The following is a 27,784-nucleotide window of genomic DNA, read 5'->3' as shown; positions in this document are numbered from 1 at the left end:
ATGCAGTCTAATCTTGCAGAGCAGCCCACCATGCGGAACCTTTTCGAATGCCTTACTGAAATCCATGTACACAACCTCTACAACTCTGCTCTCATCAACATTTTTGGTCACGTCTTCAAAAAACTCAATCAGATTTGTGAGACCCGACCTCCCGTGTACAAAACCATGCTGACTATCCCTAATCAGACCTTGCCCATTAAATGCCTGAATAACCTGTCCCTCCGAATACTCTAGTAACATTCCAACTACAGATGTTAAGCTCACCAGCCTATAGTTCCCAGCATCTTGCCTGCAGCCCTTCTTAAAAAGAGGCACAGCATTTGCCACTGTCCAGTCTTCCGCTACCTCTCCTGTAAGGAAGACTCGTAAATTTCAACCAGGGCTCTCACAATTTCCTCTCTAGTTTCCCGCAATGTCCTCAGATATATCTGATCAGGCCCTGGAGATCTGTCTACCTTCCTACACAGCAGCACCTTCAGTACTTCGTCGACGGTAGCACTAACTGCTCTTTAGACAATTCCATTCATTTCCCCAAGTTCCTCCGTCCTACTGTCTTTCTCCTCGGTAAATACAGAGGTGACCACTTTGATTCCTGAGAGGTCCACTCTCTCTAGTTACCCTTTTCCCCCTTATGTATTTATAAAATCTCCTGCCTTCTCCCCATAACATCTGACACCTGTACTAATCGGGAATCTATCTCTGCCTTAAAAATATCCACTGACTTGGCCTCCACAGCCTTCTGTGGCAAAGAATTCTGACCAAAGAATTTCTCCTCATCTCCTTTTTAAAAGTACTTTAATTATTAGGCTATGACCTTTAGTCCTAGACTCTCCCACTAGTGGAAACATCCTCTCCACATCCACTCTATCCAAGCCTTTCACTATTCTGTATGTTTCAATGAAGCCCCCCCCCCCCCCCCCTCATTCTTCTAAACTCCAGTGAGTACAGGCCCAGTGCTGACAAATGCTCATCATAGGTTAACCTACTCGTTCCTGGGATCATTCTTGTAAACCTCCTCTGCACCCTCTCCAGAGCCAGCACATCCTCAGATATGGTGCCCAAAATTGCTCACAATATTCCAACCGGCCTTACCTGCGCCTTATAGAGCCTTAACATTACATCCCAGTTTTTGTATACAAGCCCTCTTTGAATAAATGCCAGCATTGAGTTTGTTTTCTTTAGTACTGATCTGACGTGCAGATTAACATTTTGGCAATCCTGAACCAGCACTGCCAAGTCCTTTTGTACCTCCGGTTTCTGGATTCTCATCCCATTAGAAAATAGTCTACGCATTTATTCTTACTACTAAAATGCATGACTCCACACTTTGCGACACTACATTCCATCTGCCACTTACCTGCCCACTTTCCAAACCTGTCCGAGTCCCTGCTCTCTCTGCACTACCTGCCCCTCCACCTATTTTCGTATCTTCTGCAAATTTTGCCACAAAGCCTTCAATCCCTTCGTCCAAATCATTAATATACAACATGAAGAGTAGCGGCCGCAGCATCGAGCCCTGCAGAACTCCACTCGTCACTTGCAGCCAACCAGAATAAGCCCCCTTCATTGCCACTCTTGTCTTCTGCCATCCAGCCAACCCGCTATTCATGCCAGTATCTGCCCTCTGATACCATAGGCTCTCATCTTCCTGAGCAGCCTAACATGTGCCACCTTATCAAAGGCTTTCTGAAAATCTAAGTAAACAACATCTACTGACTCAGCTTTGTCTGCCCTGCTATTTACTTCTTCAAAGAATTCCAGCAAATTTGTCAAGGAAGACCTCCCCTTCACAAAGCCTTGCTGACTTCGGCCTATCTTATCGTGAACTTCTCAGTACTTCGTAACCTCATTCTTTATAATGGAGTCTAAAATCTTACCAATCACCGAAGTCAGACTAACCGACCTATAGTTTAAACTAGATTGGCAGGGGGTGGGATTTCAGGACAGAGGCAGGTAAGAGGTTAGAAGTTGGTTTGGAGGCGTGAGAGAAAGTTTAGTGGACAGAATAGACAGGATAAAGGCAGAGAGCGAGGAAGGAAGGTTGGTTTAAACTACATGTATTTTAATTCAAGGGGCCTGACAGTTAAGGCAGATGAGCTTGGGGTATGGATAGGTACATGTGACTGGGACATTGTAGCCATTAGTGAAACCTGGTTAAGAGAGGGGCAGGACTGGCAGCTCAATGTTCTGGGTACAGGTGCTTCAGGAGGGACAGGGGTGAAGCTTTCCACCATCACTACTTCAGTGCCATCGGGTGTGTATACTGCTTTGCTTCTTGAAGTCAATCACAATCTCCTTTATCTTGCCGATGTTGAGGGAGAGGTTGTTTTCTTGGCAACAAGTTACAAGATTCTCAATCTCCTTTCTATACTCTGTCTTGTCATTATTGTATATCGATGGTCCTATATCACGTGTACTGAGAGGCAGTGAAATTTGATTTGCCATACAGTCATACCAAAAAAGCAACAAGACTTTAAAAAACGACATAAAAATTAAATGTAAACCGTCACCGTTCGTGACAATTTGCGTCGGGACTCTTCTTCAGACTGATTGTAGTGGAGGGGATGTAGGGGAAGAGGGAAGGGAGGGGGATGGAGGTGTTTGTACAAGTTATCTAAAATTGGAGAATTCATCATTCATACTGCTAATTTGTAAGCTATTCAAGTGAAATATGAGGTGCTAAATAATCAGTTAATTCATTTAATTGATTAAAATCATTGAAAACATTAGCGACGCAGAGGTGCTGGTTTCCGGTGGGCACGGTGACAGATGCATCACACATCTCTGTCCTCCATACAGATGGCCAGCTCCTCTTTTATGAGGTGCTGCTCCTCCAATTTGCATGTTGTCTGGCAATGAAGGAGGCCCAGGACAGAAAGGGACGGGTAGTTAAATTGATAGAAACTGGGAAGTCCAGTAAGCCTTGGCTGACTGAACACATGTTTAGTGAAATAATCGCTGAGTCTACACTTTGTCTACTGAACATACAGGAGCTTGCATCAGGAACACTGGATGCAGAAAATGAGGTTAAAGGAGGTGCAGGTGAATCTCCGTCTCACCTGGAAGGAATGTTGGGGTCTCTGGAGGAGCTGGCAGGACTATGTTAAGACATTTTAATCTCTTCCTACTCCATTCTGAGGCTCCTACCAGCTTTAAGATGACCATCATTGTCCCAGTACCCAAGAACAGCAAGATAGAGTGCCTTAATAAAACTACTATCCAGTGGCTCTGGCATTCACCATCATGAAGTTCTTCTCGAGCCAGGTTTAGATGCATATTAACTCCAGTCTCCCAGACAACCTTGATCCACTGCAATTTGCTTATTGCCACAACAGATCCACAGCAGATGCCATTCCCCAGGCCCTATTCTGGGAATATTGGGGAAGATGCAGGATCTTTTCATTTCAACGAGGAAGAAAGTTTCTAGGGGGAGAAAGAGATGACCGTGGCTGACAAGGGAAGTCAGGACAGTATAAAACTAAAAGAGAAGGCAGATAACATTGCAATGATTAGTTGGAAGACAGAGGATGGGGAATCTTTTAAAGAACAACAGAAGGGAACTAAAAAGGCAATACAGGGAGAAAAGATGAAATACCAAGGTAAGCTGGCCAATAATATAAAAGAGGATGGCAAGAGTTTCTTCAGTTATGTAAAGAATAATAAAGAGGCAGAGTGGATGTTGAACCGCTGGAGAATGATGCAGCAGAAGTGATAATGGGGAATATAGAAATGGCAGAGAAGTTGAATAACTTTTGCCTCAGTCTTCACAGTGGAAGACACCAGCAATGTGCTTGAAATTCAAGAGAGTCAGGAGTTGGAAGTTAGTGGAGTGGCTATTACTGGGGAGAAGGTGCTTGGGAAGCTGAAAGGGCTGAAGGTGGGTAAGTCACCTGGACCAGATGGACTGCACCCTCGGGTTCTGAAAAAGGTGGTTTTAGAGATTGTGGAGGCATTGACCGATATTTCAAAAATCACTAGAGACAGAGTTTCCAGATGATTGGAAAATTGCCAATCTTACCCCGCTGTACAAGAAGGGACAAAGCAGAATAGTGGGAACTATAGGCCGGTTAGTCTGACTCCAGAAAACACCACTGATCTTTATTAATATTCACGAAACAGTACTGCTGCACAATGTAGAGTGAAATTAAAAATATTTTTAAACCCACAGTGGAACTATTTGTTACGAGAATTATATTATTTCTAATTTTATTAATCTTTGTATTTATCGTTTAATTGCAGATTTTCTTCATTCTATTACTGATTTGTCAACTTTCACAAGTAACTGCGTGTGACACAGACAAATATGAACATGATGGTGTCTGCTGCCCATTGTGTTCAGCTGGTAAGTGATAGCCAATATTTTATATGTAGGAAGGAACTGCAGACGCTGGTTTAAACTGAAGATAGACACAAAATGCTGGAGTAACTCAGCAGGACAGGCAGCATCTCTGGACAGAAGGAATGGGTGACATTTCAGGTCGAGACCCTTTATCGAACTGATAAGGTGCCTGTTTCAACCCATTGTCATTAAATCCTCTGAGAATCGACCACATATTTTCAAAAACAGTTCTTCGGACTGAAGAAGGGTCTTGACCCAAAAAGATCACCAATTCTTTCTCTCCAGAGATGCTGCCTGTCCCACTGTGATACTCCAGATTTTTGTTCCAATATTTTATACATTACCACAATGTTAACAAAGGTAATTTCCTTTTACATTTGTATGTGCTGCAGATATGATTTTGTTGAAGTAAATCATGTCATTAATGATCTTTTATTTCTTGAATGATACCGTTATCCTATGAAGAATATGGCTGACTTCCTTTTGTTTACATTGAAAGTTTGGGTTTAATATTTTAGTAAATCAGACGTTTTTCAAATATGAGGTCGATTCTCAGAGGATTTAATGACCATATGGGTTGAAACTGGCACCTGGAGACCTAACCAGCGCAGGAACACAGAGATTGCCCTGAGAACCCATACGTAAACCTACGTGCAACCCCGAGGACTGCCGGTTCATTTGCACGTCTCCCAAATGGCTCCCCACTGCGATCCAGCAGCCAGACCTTTATCTTTGGTAAACTAGTTCTATTCTCAACATATATTTTGTGTTTTTTTACATAGATTCCATCAAATTTAATTTTTTATCTCCAAATTTTTCTAACATGGAGAAGCTTTGTAAATACAAATGCTAATAGACTTGTCCTTGTGGCTGCTCTGCCAACTAATGGCACCAGATTCAAACATGCTAGACCTGGAAGCTGCCGGACCAGAGTTTCAAACTGTATTCAAACAATGGTTTACATCGTTAGTTATTTATTTAAATAATGTTCTATCTTTTAACCCACAAATTTGCAACATTTTGGCCATATACTTTGGAATATAAATGTTCAGGTTTATTGTTGTAGATGAAACTAAATGATGTTGAAGATGCTCTCTGGCAGGTTCAGGTTTCCATGCCTCTTCCTACTACATATTTGCCATGACAATTCAGGCTTCTGAATGAAGATTGCTGCTGCCAGGTGTTTGATTAGTTCAAGTGCCTTGTACAAAGCTGGAACAAAGCAGCGTAAAGAATCCTCACTGAGGCCTCCGGGTGGTTAAATTGGTTAATCCTGAAAATGGGCAATGCCATCACTATTAGCTCGGGCCCCGAAAAGCTGACCATCACCTTTAGCACACCAGTGTAACGTTTGCCTCTGGAAGTGAGTATTTGAAGATTAACAGCACAAATCTGGCACAAGGCCGATGGTGCCCAAGGGAGCAGTGATGGGTGTTTCTTCTGTGGCAAGCACTATCTGTACCCACCACATCAAACCTCTGGATCTGTCTCTGCAAGATCCTCCGATCCTCCGAAGGATAAACAATCCAACATCAGTATCCTTTACCAGGCCAGCATAGTTGGCTTTTTCTGTTACGATATGATAGAACTTAATTTATCCTAGGATGGAAATTGAAAAAAACACAAATACATGAAGCATGAAATTAAAATGATGAGTGGAAAGGATTGGGGGATGTGCAAAGATTGGGGGGGGGGGGGGGGGAGGAAAGTCAGTCACAGTCTACCCCATGTCAGTAGGGGAAGGATTTGTAAAGTTTGATCTCCTGTGCTGCATCTTGGTGGAACCAGTCTGTTGCTGAAGGTGCTCCTCAGGTTAACCAGTGTGTCATGGAGGGGGTGAGCTGTATTGTCCAGGATGCTCTGCAGTGGGAGCATTATCTCCAAGACTACCTCTCATGAATTCAACTCCGCCCCAGGAAGGAGCCACCCTTCCTGATGAGTTTGAAGAAGTCTGAAGAAGGATCTCGACCTGAAACGTCACCCATTCCTTCTCTCCAGAGATGCTGTCTGTCCTGCTGAGTTACTCCAGCATTTTGTGTCTACCTTCGAATTAAACCAGCATCTGCAGTTTTTTCCTGCACATTCCTGATGAGTTTGTTGATCCCACTTGCGTCCGCGGCCTTTGCCCGGCTGCCCCGGCACACGGCAACAAAGAAGATGGCACTGGCCACCACCGATTGGTAGAACATGTGCAGCATCTCACTGCAGACGTTGAAGGAGCGGAGCCTTCTGATAAAGTACAGCTGGATCTGTCCCTTCTTGTACAGAGCCTCAGTGTTCCTGGACCAGTCCAGTTTACTGTCCATGAGCACTCCAAGGTATTTGTACTTCTTGGTAAACTGCACATCCACACCATTGATGGAGACAGGGGACAGGGGTGTTCCTCTCCTCCTACACTCCACCACCAACTCCTTAGTCTTGTCTGTTGAGCTGCAAGTGGTTCAGCCCACACCACTCAACAAAGACGTTGACTACACCTCTGTATTCAGCTTCCCTCCCCTCACTGATGCAGCCCACAATTGCAGAGTCATCTGAAAACGTCTGCAGGTGGCGGGAAACGGAGATATATCAGACGTCCTAAGTATAGCTGGTGAACAGGAAGGGAGAGAGGACCAACCCCTGTGGGGCCCCTGTGTTGCTCACCACCATGTCCGAGACACAGTTCTGTAACCTGACATATTGTGGTCGTCCAGTCAGGTAGTTGGTGATGCAGGACACCAATGAAGCATCCACCCGCATCTTCGTCAGTTTGCTCCCGAGCAGTGCAGGTCGGATGGTGTTAAAAGCACTGGAGAAGTAAGAAAACCATGACTCTCACAATGCTTCCCGGCTTATCCAGGTGAGCGTAGGAACAATGGAGCAGGTGGATGAGGCGTCCTCACCCCCATCTTTGTTTGATAAATGAACTGCAGGGGCTCCAGGTAAGGTTTACCAGGGGTCACAGGTGAGTGGGCACCAGCCTCTCCAGGGACTTCACGATGTGTGAAGTCAGCACCACTGGTCTGTAGTCATTGGAGGAGCTGGGGCACGTCCTCTTTGGACAGGAACCATGCAGGATGTCTTCCACATCGGAGTAGGGCATAGGCAGCCAATGATGATCCACATGGTGTCGTTGAGGGTGGCGTCTAGCTTGCTGGTATGAGCGCTGCGGCACCGTGCTGGGGCGGAGTACTCAGCTGCGCTGTACACAAGTGCAAGAGCACTGGTTTGGACAGTAGATGTCCTGGCGCCCCATGACGATCCAGCCAAGCAACGCAGGAGGTTGTTCCGTGCCGAGACTTTAGCACAGAGAGCTTCAAGGTGTTGCTTGTAGATCAGCTGCCGATCTAGTTTCACCCCGAGGTATGTAGGAAATGGGTTGTAGGGTAGGGGTGACCCATTGAGGGTGACGGTTAGCTGGCGTTGAGCTTCCTTGTTGTTCAGGTGAAAGGCCGTTGTGGTTTTTGCCACACTCAGTTTTAGTCTCCAGGTCTTAAGGTAGCCCGCGACAAGTTCCATATCCGCCGAGAGCACATGCTCAACATTTGACCAACTCCTGTCCGAGTGCAGTAGGGCCATGTCATCTGCGTATCCATACTGGCGTGAGGTCGTGCGTGGCAGATCGCTGATATAGAGGTTGAAGAGCATGGGGGCCAGTACCGAGTCTTGGGGGACTCCGTTTCTTAGGCGTTGCAGTTGGCTAGATTAACCGTCGCTGGTCTTGAGTACAAAACTGCGGTTGGCAAGGATGTTGGCAAGGAACCGCACTAAATGACGGTCAGGGATGGTGTGGAGGAGCTTCAAGATCAGGCTCTGGTGCCACACTGTATCATAGGCGGCAGTGAGGTCCACCAGCGTGATGCCCGCCTTGTGACCCTTTTCGAAACTGTCTTTGATGTCATTGGTCAGCTTGACTATTTGATGGGTGTTGCAGCGTCCACGCCGAAACCCGGCTTGTTCATATGACAAGAGTATGACAGAACTGGGCCTGTACTCACTAGAGTTTAGAAGGTTGAGGGGGGACTTCATTGAAACCTACAGAATAATGAAAGGCATAGATGGAGTGGATGTGGAAAGGATGTTTCCACTGGTGGGAGAGTTTAGGACCAGAGGTCATAGCCTTAGAATTAAAGGGCGCTCTTTTCGAAAGGTGAGGAACTTCTTTAGTCAGTGGGTAGTTAATCTGTGGAACTCTTTGCCAGGTTGTGGAGGCCATGCCAGTGGATATTTTTAAGGCAGAGACAGACAAATTCTTGATTAAAGTGTTGGGTTATAAGGATAAGGCAGGAAAATGGGATTGGGAGGCAAAGATCAGCCATGATTGAATGGTGGAGGAGACTCGATGGGCCGAATGGCCTAATGCTACTGTAACTTGTGAACTTTACACAAAACTGCATTGTTCCTGGTTTCCTTACAGCAGGACATGCACGGTAATTTCTCGTCTGCGTTCTCCAATGTACATGTTTTTTTTAAATTGCAGGGAATGCAGTCGCTAAACACTGCACTGTTCAGACTGACACCGAATGTAATCCATGTCCACCTGGAGAATATATTGAACATCCAAATGGGTTCGAAAAATGTTTAAAGTGCAAGACCTGTAAAGGAGGTAAATATATTATAATGTGACTGAAAAGATGCTGTTCAGCTCAAAGCATCAAGGTTCATGGTTTCTTAAATTCTCTTACTGATCTTGTGACCCGAAACGTCACCCATTCCTTCTCTCCTGAGATGCTGCCTGACCTGCTGAGTTACTCCAGCATTTTGTGAATAAATACCTCCAATATTACTTGGTGATTATTGCTGCCTCTTTGTCCGACAAATCGATTCATGATTTTGCAACTGCGTTAATAATGAAATCATGAGCTCAACTTGAAACCTAATGTGGGATTTTCTGCCATCAAAATCTTAATTTAGGATAAAATTATTATGTGCGTAAACATCAGCGAAAATCTCTTGGGCTAGAAGTTGCCTCCTTTTATTCTATGGTTTTAAAACAGCATTTTGAGTTTCACTCTTTGTGAAAGTGGCATCAAGGTTAAGAACTCCATAGGTCACAGGTCAACATTTTTGGTTTTAATGTGGAAAACCAAATTGAAAGGTTCATTGATTTTAATATTGCGTAACCTATTGACATGTTTCAATTGTCAATATCTAGCCCAACCGACTTGATGTCTGAAACCTTTTCTTAAAAAGACGTATCATCTCGTACAGTCGGTGCTCATCCAGCTACATGTGAACATCGTGCCTGATTGATCGAATGCAGAAAGGATGAGATAGAAAAGTGCTCCTCAGGATCCGGACAGGATGTTCTTTGAGCATGGGAGCTACTCAACCCCTTCAGGATCACAGATATACCCTGCCAGGAGGTTGATGGGGGAGGTCATATTTAATCATCATGTGTCTGATGGTTGATATGAAGAAGCTTTGTTTGAACATGGCTCATTTCTCATTGTGCTCTGTATTTAGGTTTTCTAGTTGAAAGCCAGGCCATTTAGATTGAATCATAAAAATCCTCAACAAATTACCATCTGAAATCAACAATTACCTAATACTAAAAATTGAAGTAAAAATGTAATCATGCAGAAAATCACAAAAATATCTGTAAAGAAAGCTGGAAATTAGAAAAATAAAAGCAAACTAGACAGAACAAATGAGGATGTATCAGTGAATTAGCAAGAGCAAGACAGCAATGTTCTCAGCATAATCCCCTGTCTGTGTCAGGGCTACTTTCTGATTAATTTTGACAAAATGATTAACCAATAATTAATCACTTTGCCCTGATTAAAATGATTAATTTTCTAAATCGATTTTCAAATTTAAACCCCATTCTTTCATGGCAAATTCAGCTTTATTTCACAAATGTAAATCTACTTTAGACTGTCATTAGATAAGAACGTAAAAAACAAGATTTCAATGGTCTCATTACTCAATGCCGTGTACAATTTAGTGACAAAGAGGCCCAAAACACAAAACATCTTTCAGATTCAACTGAGCTGGGAGGAATTGTCCCGTGTGCTCTGTGCACTTTTTCAAGTGTGCTTGGGTGTTTTGACATTCTTTCCAGGACAGCCGTTTCTCACTTCAATATCTTAAATGTCTTGTGGTTTTGAATATGACCTCATTAGCTTCAGTACTTGACATTCATTCTGGAGAGAATGGCATCGAGCGCTTCTGATTTACTTTGCTTCGCAGTGGGCTCCGCTCAATCATTGTCATCTTCTACACCATCTTCATCAAATAATTCATCTTTGTTTGAGAAGAGCCACATGTAAACATGTCTTGCAGTTTTGGCAAGATCCTTTGTGCACCCCTCCCAACCCTTCCGAATTTGGCGGTAAGTTTCCACTTTCTTATTTCATTTCTGCCATTCTGATTTTGCCTCACGTTTTTCCATAAAACAATCGTTAATTGCAATTTGTCAATTCGGCCACTATAGGTTCCTAAGGTTCCCCACGCCCTGGAAGTCCCCCCGAAAATGTGGCACCTAGGCTGGGCAAGGCAGCCAATCTCGACCTCATTGGGCTTCCATGGCCGATTGGTGGGTTGAATTTGCAACCTGCGGCCGGGGCTCTGAAACTCCTGCCCATCTGGAGCCAGCAAATCTATCCCCATAGTCGACTTCCTTAGTCAGCTGGATAAACCAGCAAACCTCTGGAACCAAGAGTGCCAGAAAATCTGTGGTGGAAATGAAATGAGCAAATATTAAATTTAAGTGCAAGATCACATAACTATATTAATTAATTAAGACAGGGTTAAAATATAAAGCACAGCAGATAAAACAATTACCACCTTTTTGGGTTGATTATCAATTAATGTGCAAATTTACTTCAAGTACTTCCGTATGCTTAATAAGTCACATATATCAACTCTTTCTTCATAACTTAGTCATACATTTTATGACCATTGTTCTTTTATTCAATACCAGAATTGGGACGTGTAAGGAAAAAGCAAAATAGAAAAAACAAAACAAAACAATTTTTTCTTTGTGTGTAAAAAGTATCTGTTCAATAACCTTTTTATAAATAGCAGAATATACTCATGATAGGCCTGACATTGTACATGTAGTCCAAGAACTACAGACTGTTGGAAATAGTTGTTTTTCACACAAGAATGTAGCACAACGCATATGCGCATTTGGCGTGCATGCCTTTTTTTGCTGAAAAGTTGCATTACGTGCCATATTATGAATTTTAATGTAAAATTCTGAATTTTGGACATCAAAATTACGAATTTATAAAATCAAATGTTGGGAGGTCTGTTTGTGGGTGGGAATGCAATCTGGGAGTTCCAGGCAGGGTCTTAATCCATTGGATCATCCAAGTACCTGAGGAGTCCTGCAATGTCTGGGTTTCCTCTCGGCCCAATCCTGCTGCAAACAGATTCATGCAGTTATCTGCCGTTATCACCAGTTTGTTGCTCCAGGTGGTTTTGCATGAAATCAAATATTTTGTCAGCTTTGACGAAGTTGCAATTGCATCGTCCCATGGCGACAACACTCATTGCAATCATATCCAAACTTTCAGCTAATTCGGATGCCACCTGCAACTCAATTTCAGACTGGAAAAGATGGCTGGATGAAAGATCACTAGGCAGTGTTGGTATGACATCGCTCAGTTCCAAAAGCCGCCATAGTTTAGCCAGCCTTGAATTCCAATGTGTTTTGCAGTCAATCCCATCTCTATTCCGTTTTCACGTTTGACTAGATTTTACAGTAAACCATTTCTCAAGGGTGATTTGCGGAAAGACGTAGTAATTTTTCGAATCAATTCAGCAATGTTGTCTAAAAGTTGAAGCTCAGCATCCACGGATTGATCATCAACCCACTCACCAATGGAGTCATCGTCTTCATCCTCACCATCGGACTCCTCAATCTTCTCTCCATAGATCTGGTCCTCTTCATACTCATCTTCATCACCATCAGCAGACAGGATATGCAGCAGCTTGTACAACACATCAACCACGCTGTGAATTCCTTACAAATGACATAATGGCTGGAAAATGCCTGATTTTTGACCAAGCTCCTTCATGGCAGTGGTCATCCCAATGACATGTTTCTTCAAATTAATGTCAAAAGTTTCAAGTTTATCATGATCAGTTTTAGTCCTATTTCGGCAAGCATTGAACCATAGATTTATATTATCCTGAGGCCAAAGAGCTTGCCGTGTGGTGTGAATTGAGACACGTGTAGCATTGGTTTCTCTGAGGTTCACTCGTCCAAAGTGCGTGAAAAGCAGTCTCTTCAATTCCTGTGTTATTCTTGGATTTTTGTTCCAAACAGGTTCGGGGCTTCAAATTGAGCAAGAATGTACTTCAACTCTCAATACGATATGCAAACCCAAAAAAGGGTATTACTGCATTAGAACAAACTGTGCGATGGCTAAAATACATTCAACATGTCCAGCAGGCCATGGAGTTAAAGAGAAAGGTAGGAATTGAGCAGCATAACGGAATCAGAGATTGGAAGTTTGCACTAAGGCATTTTGCCAAGGGGTTGTGCTTAAATCCCATAAAATCTTTTATAGACTTGCTGCATTTAATTCTGGGCAGAACAAGGACATTGAAATGTCTAGCTGGTTGGCTGCCTGGAGACCCATGTAGCATCTGCAAGGCTGACGTTTATTTTAAGGAGTTATTTGCATAAATTTAGATTGGGCTTTGGATTTGTGTTCTAATAGGCTGCCCATTTTTGTCCATTATTGAGCAGTCTTGACTTCTGTCACTATTGTCCATTTCATTGCTTCTCTCTGCACTCCTGAGAACACAAGGTCTTAGACTCCCCAACCTCTTGATCAGCACTGGTTCTTTGTAAAATAATTAAATATCAATATGCTCATTTTTCGATTCACGTAGCTTTCTCCTTCTCACACTGTTATTCTGAAGCCTGTGCAAACTCCCCTGCACACACAGTCCCCATCTTATCCTCCATCATTACAGCATGCACTTGTTCCTTGCCTGTAGTCCCCAGTAGCTGGAAGTGTCCTTTGTAGTGGTGTGACCTAAGCAGCATAGGCAAGCTAAAAGTAATACAAAAACAGGTTCAGGTAACTTTTCATTTAAAACAACACAAATTATTCAGTAAAGTCAATTATTTCCCATGTTTTCAACGTGTTATGTGACAGAGAATAGCAAATGTTATCCCACTTTTTAAGAAAGGAGGGAGAGAGAAAACGGGTAATTATAGACCAGTTAGTCTGACATCAGTGGTGGGGAAAATGCTGGAGTCAATTATAAAAGACGAAATTGCTGAGCATTTGGATAGCAGTAACGGGATCGTTCCGAGTCAGCATGGATTTACGAAGGGGAAATCATGCTTGACAAATCTACTGGAATTTTTTGAGGATGTAACTAGGAAAATTGACAAGGGAGAGTCAGTGGATGTGGTGTACCTCGACTTTCAGAAAGCCTTCGACAAGGTCCCACATAGGAGATTAGTGGGCAAAATTAGGGCACATGGTATTGGGGGTAGGGTACTGACATGGATAGAAAATTGGTTAACAGACAGAAAGCAAAGAGTGGGGATAAATGGGTCCCTTTCGGAATGGCAGGCAGTGACCAGTGGGGTACCGCAAGGTTCGGTGCTGGGACCCCAGCTATTTACGATATACATTAATGACTTAGACGAAGGGATTAAAAGTACCATTAGCAAATTTGCAGATGATACTAAGTTGGGGGGTAGTGTGAATTGTGAGGAAGATGCAATAAGGCTGCAGGGTGACCTGGACAGGTTGTGTGAGTGGGCGGATACATGGCAGATGCAGTTTAATGTAGATAAGTGTGAGGTTCTTCACTTTGGAAGTAAGAATAGAAAGGCAGATTATTATCTGAATGGTGTCAAGTTAGGAGGAGGGGGAGTTCAACGAGATCTGGGTGTCCTAGTGCATCAGTCAATGAAAGGAAGCATGCAGGTTCAGCAGGCAGTGAAGAAAGCCAATGGAATGTTGGCCTTCGTAACAAGAGGAGTTGAGTATAGGAGCAAAGAGGTCCTTCTACAGTTGTACCGGGCCCTGGTGAGACCGCACCTGGAGTACTGTGTGCAGTTTTGGTCTCCAAATTTGAGGAAGGATATTCTTGCTATGGAGGGCGTGCAGCGTAGGTTCACTAGATTAATTCCCGGAATGGCGGGACTGTCGTATGTTGAAAGGCTGGAGCGATTGGGCTTGTATACACTGGAATTTAGAAGGATGAGGGGGGATCTTATTGAAACATATAAGATAATTAGGGGATTGGACACATTAGAGGCAGATAACATGTTCCCAATGTTGGGGGAGTCCAGAACAAGGGGCCACAGTTTGAGAATAAGGGGTAGGCCATTTAGAACGGAGATGAGGAAGAACTTTTTCAGTCAGAGGGTGGTGAAGGTGTGGAATTCTCTGCCTCAGAAGGCAGTGGAGGCCAGTTCGTTGGATGCTTTCAAGAGAGAGCTGGATAGAGCTCTTAAGGATAGCGGAGTGAGGGGGTATGGGGAGAAGGCAGGAACGGGGTACTGATTGATAGTGATCAGCCATGATCGCATTGAATGGCGGTGCTGGCTCGAAGGGCTGAATGGCCTACTCCTGCACCTATTGTCTATTGTCTATTGTCTATAACTTCATAATTGATGAAATGGTAGTGCAAAACCGCAAGTTTATTTTGTTTAATGTTAAACTTGATTTGAAGCAATGAAAAGTAATTATTTTTAACTGTAACGCATGTAAAAGTGACAAGAGCTTTCTCAGACCAGTAATGCAGTCTCCACTCTAGTTACCTGCCATTAATGCTTATTTTATTTTTCAGGAACACAGTTAAATGATACTATGTGTGAGATGTGTCCAGCAGGAATGTTTTCAAGAACTAAATCATCAACTGAAGCTTGTATGAATTGGACAGCGTGAGTACTTTTAGAATCCATTGTAATCCATGTTCTGGAAACTCGTGTTGATATTTTGCAATTCACACAGTCCCGTTTCCATATTATTCCTATCATTCACAATGTGCCTTTCAGAAACAAATTTAATTTACTCCAATGTAAAGGTAAGAAGTTGAAATCCTCTCCGTTGAAAATGCTGTTTTGTGTTTTCCCTGGAATTTGCACTTTCTTTGTAGTAAAAGAAACAATCCTCCTGACCCACATTACGGCAGAACATCTGCAAAGTATCTCCCTCCTCTTGCCTTGGTCTCGGTGATAGTAAATTGTCCCAATGTCTGGATCTTCCCCTTCAAGCATACCTGGCAACTTTTGCATTTGGGGAGCAACCCCCAGTTATTACAATCATAATGATTCTCACATTTAATTCAGAGAGTTCCCGGATTCTCGGAGTGCTTAGAAGTACATTTCTTCATGCTCAACAAAACCCACCGTACCACAGAAAGGTTGCAGGGTCATAATTACCCTCATAATTAATTTAGCTAAATGTTATAAACTTTACACTATTAGATAATGCTGGATAATTCTGCCATGGTCAATCACGCTTAACACAGATAACAATATCAGCAGTCCTGCACACTTACTGTCAATTAAGGTGATGCATTTTCTGTTGTGGGCATTTCTAATTAAGTTTGAAAATAAAAATTTAAATCCAATGTTACCTGCATAATTTAATTTAACTCTTATAATGGTTTAAGTATAACTTTGTAACTTGAATTATAACCAAGACTAACAAAAGTATCTCGAAGCAATAAACAAATATATTTCTACAAACAAGTAAAATGATGTGAAGACAGCAATGCAAGGTTCAACATGGTAGAATAAAGGCAAAGCCACGAGGATTTGAACACACTTAGTCTTTAAAAATATATAATGGAAAGTTATTAAGATAAAACATTTTCCTTGAATTACTCAAAAATATTAATCCATTTGTTAAGACAAGTAAAGATATTATACTCAAGATAGAATCTGCAAAAGAACCAAATTAATCTCCCAGTTCCTCTGCTAGGCAATTAGATTGATTTTTTTGTTGTCGTTGGAAACTAAAGAATGGAAGCAACTGAGAGCAGTCTCACATAGGTGTACGAAAGAGTAGAGAAGGATGGTGTGATGAAATCAGCATGGAAGTTGACATGGATAAGAAGGAAAATGAGGAGAATGAGGGAAATGTGTTCCTAGCAAGACACTTCGTGTGTTTCCCAACCAGCTTGGATGTACAAGGAGATCCACAATCTACTGAAGACCAGACCAGATCTGGGTGTTCAAGACAGGTGATCTAGGTCATACAAGAGGTCCATGTGACTCCGGAAGGCCACTGGGAATGTGACGTGACTCTTCTGGGCTAAACTTGTGGCTCCGATGGACACTCAACAAATATAGCGTGGCTTGCACTCCATCGTTTCAATCAGCGTGAGATAGAGTAGCACAAGTGACAGCCACGTGTCACTCCCAGGTGAGCTCAAGGTTTCCTCTGCTCACTTTGAAAGAGAGAACAATGATGTACCATCGTGGGTCCTACAGTCCCACATGACCCTGTGCAAACGTCAAAAAATACTTTACGATTGTGAACCTCTGAAAGCAAACAGTCCTGTTGGTATACCTGTATTCTCAAAACCTGGCTTAGATTTCATGGAAATCTTCAACCTCTCAACAACAGCCTGAGGTCCCCACCCTCAGTAAAGGACATCTCTAATACCAGTGCCTAACAAGAGCAGGAGCTGGGTGTAGCACAAAGCATTTCACCTGAGATGGAAGGATGTGATCCGTGAGAATCAGGGCTGACATCCCAGTGCATTGCCAGGGACGGGTGTTAAACCAAGGTCTTGTCTGCTTACGCAGGTGAAATGGAAAGATTCTGCAGAACTGTTTTGAAGATGAGTGGTTGACCTATTCCTGATGTCTTCATAATGCCAAAAGTGCTAAACCTCAGAATGCTGGGGTTGCAATAAAATTTCAATCATAGATTATTTGTAACTGATTCATTATATTTGAACAAAGCAGCCTTTGGGAATGCTTGTATTCATTTATTTTTCTTTCTGTAAATTCCCCAGATGTGACGAGCTCAATCTACAACTGTTTGAACCTGGGAGCAGTGATGCTGATGTAAAGTGTGCAGAAGCAAATAACAATTTAAGAATTATCATTCCAGTTATCGCCATTGCGGTTATCATTTTCATTTTAATTGGGGCAATTGTTTTCTGGAGGTATCCTGAACTCAGACCACGTATGTTATCCATTTTCTGAATTAAATGTTTTTTTAGCCAGTTTGGAAATGATCATAATTTTTTTAATATTAGTATTTACAATCACCAAACTATTGTGCGACTATGAATTTAACCAATCTTTTTGCTCTCTGTACTAAAAAATGTAAAATTGCCAGTTTTACTAATTGTCATTATTTCCACTTGAGGAAATTGCTTGAAGCTGAGAGGAGTAATTCTCCACCTCGATGTTGTCTTTGACCTAGAACTGGAGTTTTCTTTATACATCCACACCACTATGGAGCCGCCCTGTTTTCACTTCTTGCACATGGCTCTGTCTTGCATCAGCTCCTCCTTTACTCCTCAGCCATGCCTTTGCTACTTTTTCACCTCTATTCTGCTGCTCTGCTTGCTGATATACATTCACTCCTGCTACAAGCACACTTCAACTTTAAAATCTAAATACCTGTTATCATGGTCCAGTCTCATCCCTTCAGCCTTGTGCAGACCTGCAGGGCCTCTGGGTCTGCAAAGCCCCTCTCCTGATCTTCCCTGAATTCACTCTCCACCACTCCTCTAAATTCTGGAAATTCCTTCCTGAACATTTTCTTTAGGCTACCTCTGTGATCCAACTGAATCCAATTGCTGGGATTCCCCAGGGTTTCTTTGTGGACCTGACAGATTGTTGATTAGTACAGGTGTCCAGGGTTATGGGGCGAATGGGATTGAGAGGGGAAGATAGATCAGCCATGATTGAATGGCAGAGTAGACTTAATGGGCTGAATGGCCGTATTTTACTACTAGTAGGAACTTGGGAGAACTACTTGTTCCTTTGCCTAATTGTGTTTCTGAAGAATTCTGCTTTTCATAACCCTTCTCATTGTGCCCACTCATGCCTGTTGGTCCCTGCAGCTGCTGTGGTGCTGCTGTCGGACCTCCGACAATACACACCCTGAGCTGTTGTATATCCCACTCCTAACATTATCACACTAATTATAGATTAAAATAAACTCCATCTGGCTACGGTGGGATCTTCTGTCATCCTGAACAGCCAAAGAGAACAGTTGTGGCAGAAAACTGGCAGAATAGTTTGTAAATCACCGATTAATTTCATGTCAAAACATGACAGACTAAAGATATAGTTAACCAATTTCACGGTATTTATACTGAAAACCTTCCATTTTTGTTTTTCCGATAGGTTTCAAAATAAGACGAAAGAATGGGGTAAGCACATAATATCTCACCATTATTTAAAGGTCGTGTGTATTAAAGTTGAAAGCAATACAAACAGATTGCTGCTGTTTAATTCAAATAATTTAGTATTGTGTTTTCTGTGCATGTTCTACTTACCCTGAAATGATGCATCATTACACTGGATCCAAAGCACAGGGCTCGTACAGTCTTTGAAAGTCCTGGAATTTGAAACTCTGTTTTTCAAGGCCTTCAAACTCCTTAGGTTTATCATAGGTCCTTCAAAGTCCTTGAAAATTCACTTTTCGTTTTAATAAATTACTAAATTTATGATCCGCGGATTTATAAATTTGGAAGTTCAAGCTGCAGCGGCGGCGGCAGTAGCAGCTGAGGAGCCGGGTTCACGCCTTGCCTCGTCGCCGGAGGATCTGAAAGAGCTCCGGGTCTGTCGCCGTGAAGGAACCCCAGGTCGCGGCCTTGCCCCGGGCCTCTGCCGTGAAGGAGCGCCAGACCGGTTTCCGTGAGGAAGCTCCGGGCCACTGCCTTGAAGGAACCCTAGGCCACGGCCGTAAAGACGCTTCAGATCACTGTCGGTTGGGATGGTGGCACCACGGGCATATCTGTCCAAAGTGTTCTGTTTCCCCTTCCTGCTGGTACTTCGCGATCTTCAGTGTGAAGGTAGTGAGGAGGAGGAAGTGACAGGCAGAGTGCCACTGGGTCCTACTGCCCACTCCCTACTACAGGGAACCAGAGCAAGGTTTCCACTGGGTCTCCCCCTTCCCCCTCTAGCCAGGTGACCCTAACTACTCCCCACATTGGTCCTCATGCCCCCCTCTGCTCTGTTAACCCACCACCCCCTCACCATTCATCCCCTCCCCCTCCGCCTGCCCCCCTGCCTTCATCCGGCCCCAACCCCCACACTTGCCGGGTGTTCACCATCCCCCCTGACCTCCCCCTTTCAGACACCGAACGGTCTGTCCTCAGCAGAGGCCTCACCTTTGTTCCCCTCCGCCCCCACATCAACGAGTTCCGGGTCCGCCATGATGTGGATCTCTTCTTCAGTCGCCTCTACCTCCGAGCCTTTTTCCATGGGAAGGAGTCCCCACCCCCCCAGTGATGACCCCTTCTCCCGTCTCCAGCGGACCCCCTCCTCTTGGACCCCCCCCGGTTGGCCAACTACCCTCACTAGAACTTTTCATCTCCAACTGCCGGCGTCACATTAACCGCCTCAAATTCTCCACTCCCCTGACTCACTCTAACCTCTCCCCTCTTGAACGTGCAGCCCTCCACTCACTCCGCAACAACCCTGACTTAGTCATCAAACCCGCTGACAAGGGAGGTGCAGTGGTAGTCTGGCGTGCTGACCTCTACCGGACCGAGGCCAGATGACAACTCTCAGACACCTCCTCCTACTTATCCTCGGACCATGACCCCACCGACGAGCACCAGACCTTTATCATCAGCACCATCACAAACCTCACCATTTCCGGTGCTCTACCCTCTAATGGCTCCAAACTTATCGTTCCCCATCCCTGCACGGCCCGATTTTACCTTCTACTTAAAATCCATAAACAGAACTGTCCCGGCAGACCCATTGTTTCTGCCTGTTCATGTCCCACCGAACTTATTTCCACCAACCTTGACTCCATCCTATCCCCCCTGGTCAAATCCCTCCCCACCTACGTCCAAGACACCTCACATGCTCTCCGTCTCCTTGATAACTTCCGGTTCCCAGGCCCCCAATCCTTCATCTTTACCATGGATGTCCAGTCACTCTACACTTCCATCCCCCACAAGGATGGTCTTGAACCCCCCGTTTCTTCCTCGACCGTAGAACCAGCCAATCCCCATCTACCAACACTCTCCTCCGCCTAGCAGAGCTGGTTCTTACCCTCAACAACTTCTCCTTTGACTCCTCCCACTTCCTATAAACCAGAGGCGTAGCTATGGCCACTCGCATGGGCCCTAGCTATGCCTGCCTCTTTGTCGGGTACGTCGAACAATCCCTGTTCCGGACGTACACTGGCCCCATCCCCGAACTCTACCTCTGCTACATCGACGACTGCATTGGTGCTACCTCTTGTACTCATGCAGAACTCACTGACTTCATACACTTCACTTCCAATTTCTATCCTGCTCTTAAATATACTTGGACTATCTCCGACATCTCCCTCCCGTTTCTGGACCTCACCATCACAGGAGACAGACTAGTGACTGACATTTACTATAAACCCACTGACTCGCACAGCTATCTGGACTACACTTCTTCCCACCCTGTCTCCTGCAAAAAGTCTATCCCCTAATCCCAATTCCTCCGTCTACGCCGCATCTGCGCCCAGGACGAGGTGTTTCACACTAGGGCATCAGAGATGTCCTCAGTCTTCAGGAAACGGGGCTTGCCCTCTTCCATTATAGATGAGGCTCTCACTAGGGCCCCTTCTATATCCCGCAGCTCCACTCTTGCTCCCCCTCCCCCCATTCATAACAAGGACAGAATCCCCCTCGTTCTCACCTTCCACTCCACCAGCCAGCGTATCCAACAAATCATCCTCCAACATTTCCGTCACCTCCAACGGGATCCCACTACTGGCCACATCTTCCCATCTCCTCCCCTTTCTGCGTTCCGCAGAGACCGTTCCCTCCATAATTCCCTGGTCCACTTGTCCCTACCCAAACCACCCCATCCCTGGGCACTTTCCCCTGCAAACGCAGGTCCCTTTCCCTCCCCCCTCTACTCCATCCAAGGACCCAAACAGTTTTTCCAGGTGAGACAGAGGTTCACCTGCACCTCCTCCAACCTCATTTATTGTATCCGCTGCTCTAGATGTCAACTTCTTTATATCGGCGAAACCAAACGCAGGCTCGGCGATCGTTTCGCTCAACACCTGCGCTCAGTCCGCCTTAATCAACCTGATCTCCGGATGGCTGCGCACTTCAACTCCTCCTCCCACTCCCAGTCTGACCTTTCTGTCATGGGCCTCCTCCAGTGCCATAGTGAGGCCCACCAGAAATTGGAGGAGCAGCACCTCATATTTCGCTTGGGCAGCTTGCAGCCCAGCGGTATGAACATTGACTTCTCCAACTTTAGATAGTTCCTCTGTCCCTCTCTTCCCCTCCCCCTTCCTAGTTCTCCCTCTATCTTCCTGTCTCCACCTATATCCTTCCTTTGTCCGGCCCCACCTGACATCAGTCTGAAGAAGGGTCTCGACCAGAAACGTCACCCATTCCTTCTCTCCTGAGATGCTGCCTGACCAGCTGAGTTACTCCAGCATTTTGTGAATAAGCGAAATATGAGGTGCTCTTCCTCCAATTTGCACTGGATCTCTATAATAGAAGGGGTTCCCCTCTTCCATTATAGATGAGGCTCTCACTAGGGTCTCCTCGACATCCTGTAGCTCTGCACTTGCTCCCCTTCCCCCCATTCATAACAAGGATAGAGTCCCCCTTGTCCTCCCCTTCCACCCATCAGCTGTCACGTACAGCATATAATCCTCCAACATTTTCGCCACCTCCAATGGGCTCCTACTACTGGCCACATCTTCCATAAATTAAGGGTAAACAAGCAAGGAAATGGTGTCATTTCAAGGTATAATTATCAAAAAAAATCTGCGTAATAGGGTTCCCGGCCCGGGCGGCCGCCATTGGTGGAGCGGGAGCACGTGGGCATTTGGCAATAATTTGAGCTATCTCAATGGTTCGTAATTTCAAAGGAACTTTGAGTTTAAAGTTGATTTTTCTGCTGAGTTCTTTGTACCCAGAGGTGTGCAAAACATGATTTTCAATCAAATCCGAGATGGTGACCAGCCAACCTTCTTACTTACTTTTAATTGGTACAGAATCAAATCATCCAATACCAAGCGATTTATATACGTCTCCGATAAACCATCAATGTTTGCTGGATTTTGGTCCTTGAAAATGGGATTTTTGGACCTTGAAAATCCTTGAAAAGTCCTTGAATTTATAGTTGTTCCAAGTGTACGAACCCTGAAAGCACATCAAAGGGAGTAACATCAGCTGATCAGTGCCTTACAGCGTGAGGTGCTAAATGATACGATACGATAGAACTTTATTTTTCCCAGGAGGGAATTTGATCTGCCAACAGTCATAAAAACACAAAATACATGAAACATGAAATTAAAATGTAGAATGGAAAGGCTTGGGGAATGTGCAAAGATTTGGGGGGGAGGGAGTCAGTCTCAGCCCACCCCATGACAGAAGGGGGAGGAGTTGTAAAGTTTGATAGACACAGGGAAGAAGGATCTCCTGTGGCGTTCTGTCCTGCATCTTGCAAATTATCAAAGTATTTACTATATAAATTACAATTTCATCCCACATCAGCTTTATCAGCTATCACTGAAGCCATGGAACTGGATTTTAATCAAACAAAGCCGAGAGACTGCAAAATAGACCCAACCTTGATGTGTGTATGTGGCAACTTTCCTGAGTACAGGAGAAACTATAGAAGCAGATACAATTATGATGTAAAAAAGCATTTGGGAAGTTAGGAACTTGGAAGATAAGATAAGACTAGAAGATAATGGGAAGTTCAGAATTGTCCCCTGTAGACTGAGACCTGCAACCAAATCTTCATTTGTTCTTCCCAATGTGGAGGAGGCCACAATATGAACACTGGATGCAATACTCCAGGTTGCAAGCAATGCACCAAGGATCAGCATCTTAGGGATGCCCATGGATCCACATCCTGCCATTGTTAATTGATCTGGTGTGCTTGAAGGCAGAGGTGTCATCAACATTGGTGTACGTGACATCTCAGGGTAAGGTCACAAAAAGAAAGGTATTCAGGCAATGAAGAACAGCCTAAGATTGGAAATCAGAGGTGAGGTGAACATGAGGAAAGGAAGTGACAAACTACTTGAGATGATGTAATGTCTGTGATGTTGTGGGGGGGCGGGAGGTTGGTTCAAGTGATCAGGTGAAATGTGGGAGGCAGGGAGTTTGTTGGGGAGCCCGTACTGCACAGTGAGGATGGCTGGTGAGGAGGACTATAGATAGTCTTATGACCTCTGGACAACATTTAACATTCAACATGAAGATGGAGCGTGCCATGAAAGATGTCCTGACAATTTAACCTAAGAATGAGAGTTAGTGCCAAACATTGTGGGATAAATATTCTGTTGCTTTCATTGTCAAACAATGACAACTAAATCACCACTTTTAAAATGTAATTTTCCAAACTTGCAAGTTTAATAATGTGTTTATCTCTGCAGATTAGTAGGGGAGACAAACCATCTCCAGCTGGGACTAACATCAACGTGAATGTCTCTGAATCAATATCAATGCTTCTCAGAAACAACGAGCAGCCTGAGTGCAAAGTGGTTGAAGTGAGTATATTCAGGCAACATTTCAAACACTTCACACAGCAGGTTGGATATTTTTCTGTATTTCCTATTGCTGGATCATGTTGGGATGCAGGAGCACCAACAGTCTGAGCCTCAACCAAATCTCCCATTGTTCACATGGAGCCTGGTAGATTTTATTGAGGAAGGCAATGGTGAGAACGTTCTGCTTCAAACCTTTCCTTTTTGTCAGATTCTGTTCTAGAAAAGGTTAGTAACACAGTATTATTGATGAGGTTGGAATGACTTCCTTTTATCACAGCCCAGTGTGTAATTGGCTTTGCATTGGTGTTTGCTGCCAACAACATCCAACCCACTGGTGTCTGTTTGATTGCTGCTGGAGGACAATGCAGAAACTGTTTGTTTTCTGTTTGAAGACTGGTTGTCTTTTGAATTAGGTAGCTGCTACCTTTATACAACTCCTGAAGATGTGTGCATTTCTGTAACAACTTTACTAACTTGAATTAAAAAAAAAAAAAATACAGGTAAATTTGGGTAAAGTCTGATTTCAGTACATCAATCTTTCAAATCTGGGGTCACCTGTTAATTATTAGATTATGTCTGATTTGGTGACTGACTACTCTGTTGAACAAAATAGGTCCTGTGTATTCACTCTATATTGGTCTCTTATATTCATTTTGGACACCACAATTGGATCTTCCCTCAGACTCCACTGGTCCAAAGAAAGCAATCTAGTTCATCTAATCTTTCTTCATAGATACAATTTTCCATTCCTGTCAACATCCTCGTACATCTCTCTATTCTCTCTGGTGCGATCTCATCTTTCCTAAATGTGTCAGCAATACTCAAAAAACTCAATACTTGCATAATTTTACCTTCATAGAACAGTACTGACTTTGTTTGATTAAATTATTTCTCAGTTGGTAGTACTTCCTTAATTAATTGGTTCTACCATTTTTTCCAACAACAGATGTTATGTTTATCCACCTCTAGTGACCTGCTTTCTCCCTCCCTCTGGCTTTGCATTGGGAGTTTTCCAATGCTCTGGTTCCTCTCCGGAATGTAAGGATTTGTGGAAGATGGTAAACGATGCATCCACTCCAGCAATGGCCGCTTCTTTCAGGATCCCAGACACAAGATATCAGAGGACTTCTCTGTTTTTAGGCCGTGAGGTGCTAAATGATACGATACGATAGAACTTTATTTTTCCCAGGAGGGAATTTGATCTGCCAACAGTCATAAAAACACAAAATACATGAAACCTGAACTTAAAATGTGGAATGGAAAGGCTTGGGGGATGGGCAAAGATTTGGGGGGGGGGAGGGGAGTCAGTCTCAGCCCACCCCATGACAGAAGGAGGAGGAGTTGTAAAGTTTGATAGACACAGGGAAGAAGGATCTCCTGTGGCGTTCTGTCCTGCATCTTGCAAATGATTAAAGCATTTACTATATAAATTACAATCTCATCCCACATCAGCTTTATCAGCTACCACTGAACCCATGGAACTGGATTTTAATAAAAACAAAACCGAGAGACTGCAAAATAGATCCAACCTTGATGTGTGTATGTGGCAACTTTCCTGAGTACAGGAGAAACTATAGAAGCAGATAGAATTATGATGTAAAAAAAGCATTTGGGAAGTTAGGAACTTGGAAGATAAGATAAGACTAGAAGATAATAGGAAGTTCAGAATTGCCCCCTGTAGACTGAGAGCTGTAACCAAATCTTCATTTGTTCTTTCCAATGTGGAGGAGGCCACAATATGAACACTGGATGCAATACTCCAGGTTGCAAGCAATGCACCAAGGATAAGCATCTTAGGGATGCCCATGGATCCACATCCTGCCATTGTTAAATGATCTGGTGTGCTTGAAGGCAGAGGTGTCATCAACATTGGTGTACGTGACATCTCAGGGTAAGGTCACAAAAGGAAAGGTATTCAGGCAATGAAGAGCAGCCTAAGATTGGAAATCAGAGGTGAGGTGAACATGAGGAAAGGAAGTGACAAACTACTTGATGATGTAATGTCTGTGATGTTGTGGGGGGGCGGGTGGTTGGTTCAAGTGATCAGGTGAAATGTGGGAGGTAGGGAGTTTGTTGGGGAGCCAGTACTGCACAGTGAGGATGGCTGGTGAGGAGGACTATAGATAGTCTTATGACCTCTGGACAACATTTAACATTCAACATGAAGATGGAGCGTGCCATGAAAGATGTCCTGACAATTTAACCTAAGAATGAGAGTTAGTGCCAAACATTGTGGGATAAATATTCTGTTGCTTTCATTGTCAAACAATGACAACTAAATCACCACTTTTAAAATGTAATTTTCCAAACTTGCAAGTTTAATAATGTGTTTATCTCTGCAGATTGGTAGGGGTGGCAAACCATCTCCAGCTGGGAATCACATCAACGTGAATGACTCTGAATCAATATCAATGCCTCTCAGAAGCAACGAGCAGCCTGAGTGCAAAGTGGTTGAAGTGAGTATATTCAGGCAACATTTCAAACACTTCACACAGCAGGTTGGATATTTTTCTGTATTTCCTATTGCTGGATCATGTTGGGATGCAGGAGCACCAACAGTCTGAGCCTCAACCAAATCTCCCATTGTTCACATGGAGCCTGGTAGATTTTATTGAGGAAGGCAATGGTGAGAACGTTCTGCTTCAAACCTTTCCTTTTTGTCAGATTCTGTTCTAGAAAAGGTTAGTAACACAGTATTATTGATGCGGTTGGAATGACTTCCTTTTATCACAGCCCAGTGTGTAATTGGCTTTGCATTGGTGTTTGCTGCCAACAACATCCAACCCACTGGTGTCTGTTTGATTGCTGCTGGAGGACAATGCAGAAACTGTTTGTTTTCTGTTTGAAGACTGGTTGTCTTTTGAATTAGGTAGCTGCTACCTTTATACAACTCCTGAAGATGTGTGCATTTCTGTAACAACTTTACTAACTTGAATTAAAAAAAAAAAAAATACAGGTAAATTTGGGTAAAGTCTGATTTCAGTACATCAATCTTTCAAATCTGGGGTCACCTGTTAATTATTAGATTATGTCTGATTTGGTGACTGACTACTCTGTTGAACAAAATAGGTCCTGTGTATTCACTCTATATTGGTCTCTTATATTCATTTTGGACACCACAATTGGATCTTCCCTCAGACTCCACTGGTCCAAAGAAAGCAATCTAGTTCATCTAATCTTTCTTCATAGATACAATTTTCCATTCCTGTCAACATCCTCGTACATCTCTCTATTCTCTCTGGTGCGATCTCATCTTTCCTAAATGTGTCAGCAATACTCAAAAAACTCAATACTTGCATAATTTTACCTTCATAGAACAGTACTGACTTTGTTTGATTAAATTATTTCTCAGTTGGTAGTACTTCCTTAATTAATTGGTTCTACCATTTTTTCCAACAACAGATGTTATGTTTATCCACCTCTAGTGACCTGCTTTCTCCCTCCCTCTGGCTTTGCATTGGGAGTTTTCCAATGCTCTGGTTCCTCTCCGGAATGTAAGGATTTGTGGAAGATGGTAAACGATGCATCCACTCCAGCAGTGGCCGCTTCTTTCAGGATCCCAGACACAAGATATCAGAGGACTTCTCTGTTTTTAGGCCGTGAGGTGCTAAATGATACGATACGATAGAACTTTATTTTTCCCAGGAGGGAATTTGATCTGCCAACAGTCATAAAAACACAAAATACATGAAACCTGAACTTAAAATGTGGAATGGAAAGGCTTGGGGGATGGGCAAAGATTTGGGGGGGGGGAGGGGAGTCAGTCTCAGCCCACCCCATGACAGAAGGAGGAGGAGTTGAAAAGTTTGATAGACACAGGGAAGAAGGA

General features: G+C 43.7%; 1 protein-coding gene across 1 annotated transcript; it reads left to right on the top strand.

The window, feature by feature from the left end:
* On the top strand, positions 1-27,558 carry LOC144607894 (tumor necrosis factor receptor superfamily member 5-like). Its single transcript, XM_078425021.1, has 11 exons — positions 1-66; positions 4,240-4,342; positions 8,799-8,924; positions 12,597-12,743; positions 15,092-15,185; positions 17,273-17,445; positions 18,971-19,056; positions 23,842-23,955; positions 26,298-26,411; positions 26,503-26,581; positions 27,455-27,558. The coding sequence occupies exons 1-11, from the start codon at positions 1-3 to the stop codon at positions 27,556-27,558; spliced, it is 1,206 nt and encodes a 401-aa protein (XP_078281147.1).
* Positions 27,559-27,784: the final 226 nt, after the last annotated feature.

This window comes from Rhinoraja longicauda, chromosome 30 (genome assembly GCF_053455715.1).
Source record: "Rhinoraja longicauda isolate Sanriku21f chromosome 30, sRhiLon1.1, whole genome shotgun sequence".
NCBI classification, from domain to species: domain Eukaryota; kingdom Metazoa; phylum Chordata; class Chondrichthyes; order Rajiformes; family Arhynchobatidae; genus Rhinoraja; species Rhinoraja longicauda.
The sequence above is the reverse complement of the archived record's forward strand: the minus strand, read 5'-3'. Positions and strand labels throughout refer to the sequence as shown.

Coding starts and splice junctions, on each gene's coding strand:
- LOC144607894 (XM_078425021.1), top strand. CDS start 1: ATGCAGTCTAATCTTGCAGAGCAGCCCACCATGCGGAACCTTTTCGAA. Junction 67..4,239: donor AATGCCTTACTGAAATCCAT/GTACACAACCTC, acceptor GTTTAATTGCAG/ATTTTCTTCATTCTATTACT. Junction 17,446..18,970: donor GTATCCTGAACTCAGACCAC/GTATGTTATCCA, acceptor TAAATTTGGAAG/TTCAAGCTGCAGCGGCGGCG.